The sequence below is a fragment of the Periplaneta americana genome, chromosome 4 (genome assembly GCF_040183065.1).
Source record: "Periplaneta americana isolate PAMFEO1 chromosome 4, P.americana_PAMFEO1_priV1, whole genome shotgun sequence".
Classification (NCBI taxonomy): domain Eukaryota; kingdom Metazoa; phylum Arthropoda; class Insecta; order Blattodea; family Blattidae; genus Periplaneta; species Periplaneta americana.
This window is the reverse complement of record NC_091120.1, coordinates 193,532,359-193,538,358: the sequence shown is the minus strand read 5'-3', so window position 1 is coordinate 193,538,358 and position 6,000 is coordinate 193,532,359. Positions and strand designations below refer to the sequence as shown.

At 33.5% G+C, this 6,000-nt stretch overlaps 1 protein-coding gene across 1 annotated transcript in view; it reads right to left on the bottom strand.

Annotated features, from left to right (window-relative positions):
- Positions 1-556: 556 nt before the first annotated feature.
- LOC138698547 (serine/threonine-protein kinase SIK2-like) overlaps positions 557-6,000 on the bottom strand; it is a 282,464-nt gene continuing 277,020 nt past the window's right edge. The window contains exon 9 of the mRNA XM_069824552.1: positions 557-703. Within this exon, the coding sequence (XP_069680653.1) occupies positions 572-703 (132 nt within the window). The 3' untranslated portion in view covers positions 557-571. The remainder of the gene's footprint in view (positions 704-6,000) is intronic.

Genomic DNA, 6,000 nt, shown 5'->3' with positions numbered 1-6,000 from the left:
ATCAAATTCTCAACACACAGATCAATTTCAGTACATACACACTATTTGACTCTACTATTCAACACTTTTCAACAATCAAACGCACCCACACAACAGGCAGAGAAGTACGAGATGACGCCGAGATCTAGTAGGCTCTGAGGATGGTGTGATGAAGCACCGAAACAGCTGTAAGCCGCACAGACTTACATAATTAACACGAGTAAGTCCGCTAGTTAATCAATTACTTATATTCAAGTGTTAAAAGTAGTGTAAAAACAGGGTGTCTTGATACACTTGGGGGTGACTTGATACGTTTTGTAGGTTGATGTTTCGAAACGAAACTCAACCTACAAAACGTATGAAGTCTCCAGGATATAAAATGGGGAGTCTAGACACGCTGGGGGGACTTTATACATTTGTAGGTTGATGTTTTGGTTCCAAAACATGAACTTACGAAATGTATCAAGTCCCCCCAGGTGTATCAAGTCACCCCTTTTTACAGTAGGCAAGATTCAAAATGGATTTAGAGATATGTGAAATAGAGAAAAAGAAGTATGAGAAAGACCTCCTTACAGAATATTTACTCGCCTGCTCACATGGACTCCATCTGTTCCGTCAGTTCCAGGATTGGACTCTCACATACAGGCTGCATGGGTGACACAATGGGTTGCCAAGGGAGACTGCTAGTTGTCAGGTAGGAACCTGCTGCTGGTGCTGCAGATATCTGAAGAAGAACACTCAATGACTAGGTGCTCTCTTGCTGGAGAAACAACGCTTGTCGGCACGTGCTTTCTGTTAATGAATAGCTATTGATATCACTTGCATGTATTGCTCAGTCAATAAATTATTCAGAACTGAACTGTCTAATTTATGTACAGCAATGAAACACACATGAAAGAATTTGGACTTTCAGTATTTATGATGACATAAATCGAAATTCTAACTACATTATTAATATTTCCGTCTTGCTTGATGGGGACTATCAGCCTAAGGTATTAAACATTTTTAGTGACACATTGTCTAAACTATTTCATTTGGCATTTTTTTTAGTATGGTAATAGTACATTATGCAAAGAGTCTATAATGGTAGTAATTAAGACGCGAGTATGTTTATGAAATGAGCGCAAGCGAGTTTCATAATTTTCATACGAGCGTCTTAATTATCATTATAGTGAAGTTTCATACCACTTTTTATGCTCGACCATATTGATTTTTTTCGGCAATTGGTGAAATGAATTTGCGGGAATGTGCTTTGTGAAAGGCTGGAAGATGACGGTGAATTGATGTTAATTTGTGTGTTGTTTTTTTTCGACTGAGTTTAATATTGTCTAATCTCGCGCTAGTTGTCTTTCGATTGCATATCCGAGAATAATCGATACTTGCGGTTTCATATTGCTACAGTGATATTTTCTGATTGGTGGAACACCTGAACTTTAATGAATAGGTGTACTTTAATGAGGTCCATTAAAGGGCTGCTACCAGGTGTATAATTACTACATTTCGACATGGTCGAGCATAAAAGACTTTAAAATTATTTGGGCCCATTTCGAATAAATTATTGCATTGTATAATTTTGGCACAAGAACTCAAGTAATATCATACTGTTACTGTATATCTAATTTGCATAGCACTTAATAGTTGAATTGACTCATACATTTCGAGTATGTAGGTACAATAACAAACATTAGACAGGCAAGAAATGATAATTTCCTACCCGAGTTTATGTTACTGTAAGATACAAATCTGATAGCACATTGAGAATATAGTGCTATAATTCCTGAAAAATAAATGTTCATAGGGTTACAAACATTGATATTGTAATTATTTATTTATTAATTATTATTTTTTCTGAGTCTCGACAAACCATTGCAGATCGGCCCCATGCTGACTGGAACTGTTCTTCTCGAAATACCAGGAACATGTAGTTGAGTTGCAGGTATACTATTGCAGGATAGCCTTCAAATCTTTATATAGGAAGTTAGATAAAAAAGTCATAATAAATTGTAAAGGGCATAATTATTTATAATTTGGGCAGCATATAAATGGGATAAAAATTTATATAAATGCATAGGCCACCTATACCCTATTCCTTGAATCCATCATTCCAGAAACGGAACATAGGTTACAGACTTATTTGCTGACAGGGGGCAGAGGGACAAGTGTTAAGCTCATTGCCTCAATATTAATACATTTTCTTTAATATGACCTATTTATATTTCAATTTGTATAATCATATATTTATTTATTTATTTTTTTTTTGTAAAATGCAAGGGTCCAAGGGACCTGGTATTTTTAATAAAATATCTTAAAACTAAAAAAAAAAAGCCTCAAATGCCATCTAGTATGCAACTAAGGTATTACTAGGACGCAAGAGAAGAGGAATTTTGTCCACAGATCTTTAGACTTGGAGATCTTTAACGTGCCAGAAAACTCCAACATGGGATACACGATTTAAAGTCCCTCTTGGAGGACTTGCACTCTGGGTTTTTGCGTCCTGAAAAACCCATTAATCCCAGCCAGGTTTGAACCTGCATACCTATATCCTATACCCTAATAAAAATATAAAACTTTTGGGTTATATGTAACGGACATTAATTTTTACTTAATCACAGGTATATGTAGGGCATTAAAATTTATATTAATAAAATATATTCTTTATATTTTAAATTATCATATTGCACAGTTACATTTATGCAATGGTGATATTCAAAAAGTTTAACAACCAGTTTTCTCATGTGTACCTATGTTAAACATATATGGTAATGTCCATGATAATTGCAAATATTACCTAGAATTAATTTAACAATCAATTCATCTGAACCAGTGCAAACTGACCGAATATCACCACTGCATAATTATGTCAGTCTTTTGTTTAAAATTATTTTAACTATACAAGGGAAATTTTACTTGATCCTCTAATACCTTTTTTTATATATATAAAAAAAATTGTTGACAACCTAATCTTCCAGACATTTCTAGACAAAATTTTTCCCGCAACAATATTCTGTAAAACAAAATTAATATAATCTAGAAATCTCAACTACAAATTACCTTTTACATTTTAAACTTTATGGTTGTTCTTCCCTTTCCTGGGGGAGTAGAAATTTATTGTAATAAATATTAACAATACCGGTACAATTTGTTAATTCTGAAATCCAAATATTCACTGTGCAAAGATACCTTGATCATTTTAGTAATTTAACTGAACATGCATGTGTATTACGAGTATTAAAGTTCATACTCCAAATTGTGTCTATTGACAACTGATTCCATTATTGTTGTTGTTTAGTCAACTGTCCGAAGACAGGTCTGAATCTCACAAATGATACCAAGAAGGCACTGCTTATGAGGCAACTAGGCCAGGAGATACTGGGGTAGGGTGGCCATTCCTTTCCCCTTCTATTGCATACATTGCTGACTAGCTACATTACACTAGTCAGATTTCAGATGTGATTTCATTATACTGTAATATACAAAATATCATTAATGTTTTAAAATAAATAGAGATTAATATTTTAAAATCGGATATGAATAAGATGTATACAGATCTTTAAAATGCCATTTTCATGAACTTGCCAAAAAGCATTTTCTACATAACTACTTCAGCAAAATACACATGCAAATAAACACTCCCTAGATAATATCCAGAAGCAAAACTCTAACTAAGCACTAAATAAAAACCAGACTGGTACTCAAGCAATCTTTAATGATTATAGAAAAGAGCAAAAAATACTAAAAGTGTACAAATGGACTGAAATGAACTACAAAATAAAGCTACATACCAACGTTTTATAATTCCTACTAAACCATTCCAATTGAATAATTAAAAAAAATGTATGACCAGGGACGTAGAAGTACAATTCATTGTATGTTTCAAAATCTATTCCAGTTTAAGTCTTGCAGGCAGAATTACTTAGGTTTCTTATGCATATGAGAGATATGTAAAGGTCACTAGTATATAGGAGACCAGATCAAAATGTTTAAAAGCGACATTTGAAGAAAAAGAGTGGGACAGTTTGAAAAAAAAAAGTCTGACAACACATTAAATTCCTTTTCATTCACTGAGAACAATAAAAACAATAGGTAAACACAGTACCAAAGCTATTCACTGTTATTAGTCTTACAATTTCATTGTTCATATTTCTGTGAAGAGGAAATGTCCTTCAGTATCTTTGGGGATTTCAATAAATAGCTGTGAAATTATTTACATATAAAATGCTTCAAATTATATTGTACTGTTAACAATACCCTTTACTGCTTCTACTGATAGTCTGTTCCTTTCATCTGACCACTGGGTATTGATTAGTGAAAATACACTTTCGACATTGGCATTATGTGCAATTAAAAAAAAAAAGAATTGACATTTATACAACAAAGTTTGGAGTGTATCATCAGTGGAATTAGTGATAGCGAGATGGTATTTGGCGAGTAAAGTCCGAGGATTCACTGTGGGATTACCTGTCATTCACTTTACACTTAAGAAAAATTTGGAAAAATAAACTAACACTATAATCAACTTAAGAGGGATTTCAACCCATTCCCAAGTCTAGCTCGCTAACTCCTAAGTTTTGTCAGTTGACGACAAAGTTATTGTATCTACTGTAAATACAGGGTCTTTCATAAGTAACTGATTTACGATTTTTGGCTTCGTGTTGTACATTAGTAAGAACATTTTCCAGTGTCGTACACTCGATTTGGTTACATGTTTGCCTGTAAGACGTCGATCTAATCACAAATATGTCCATTAAATTTGTAGTGTTTTTGTAAATTTGTAGTGTTTTTTGTGTAAATTTGTAGTGTTTTTTGTAACGCAGTTTTACTCCTGGTTGAGTGTTAGAGAAGGTTGTATGGCCTTAACTCTGCCAGGTTAAATAAATCATTATTATCAGGGAACGGATTTATATGGACTAAAAATATATGAAATATGTAAATATATATGTAGTTATTTTTACCAAAATATGGAATTAAATATGGATTTTTACCAAAATATGGAATTAAATATGGACTTAAAATTATAAAAAAATGACTATGTACGTTAAATATTGGTACATTTTAATCAAACTAAACAAAAAATATAATGGACGTACCTTATCTTCCAATGTAGTTTCAACAAAACACAATTTTTATTGTCTGTTACCATAACAATAGGTTACAAACATTTCTTTCAAGTGCTGAAAAGTGAATCTTCTTCTATTGTCTCTGAGGATAGATTTATACTGACTAAAAGAGCGTTCGACGTCACAAGAAGTAACTGGTACATAATTCAATTTCACAATGTCTGCTGGGGATAAGTCCAAGTTAATCTTCACTGTTGATTCACCACTCATCACAGCAACAACCTTTTGTAGTTCTTCATATCCAGGGTTTTTTGAAAGTACAGTGTCCACCTTAGCTCTTACTGCATCTGCAACTTTACCTCTACCACGATTCAGTTGTTCCACAGTACTATTTATAATTTCAAAACTTTCAGATAGTGAAAGGTGCCTATTTTGGAGACTTTTGAGCGTTTTTATGATGCATGAAAATGTATGCTGAATGTGAGCTAAGTCATTCTTCACACTTATGTCACAGGTAACTGTTTTCGCAGTATCAATTGAGACTGCATCTTCAGAGTCCAATGCAAGGAGAACATTGTTAATAGAGTCTATATGTTCGGCATAATATTCAACTGCTTCTAGCCATGTACCCCATCTAGTTAAAATTGGCTTTGGTGGCAATGGAATTTCAGGGTACATTTCTTTCAACACGTTAACTCTACTGGGAGCTTTGAGAAATACTTTTTTCACTGATGAAATCAACAAATCTACTTTAGGGAAATTGTCTCTGACCACTTCTGCCACACGATGAAATGCATGCGCCACACAAGTAAAATGAGTCAATTTAGGATATACAACAGATAATGCTTGTCCAGCTTTGACCATATAAGGGGCAGCATCGCTAATAAAGAATAACACATTATCGTACATAATACCCTTTGGCCACAGGATACCCATAGCTTCGTTGAACAGTTTAACTATAGTT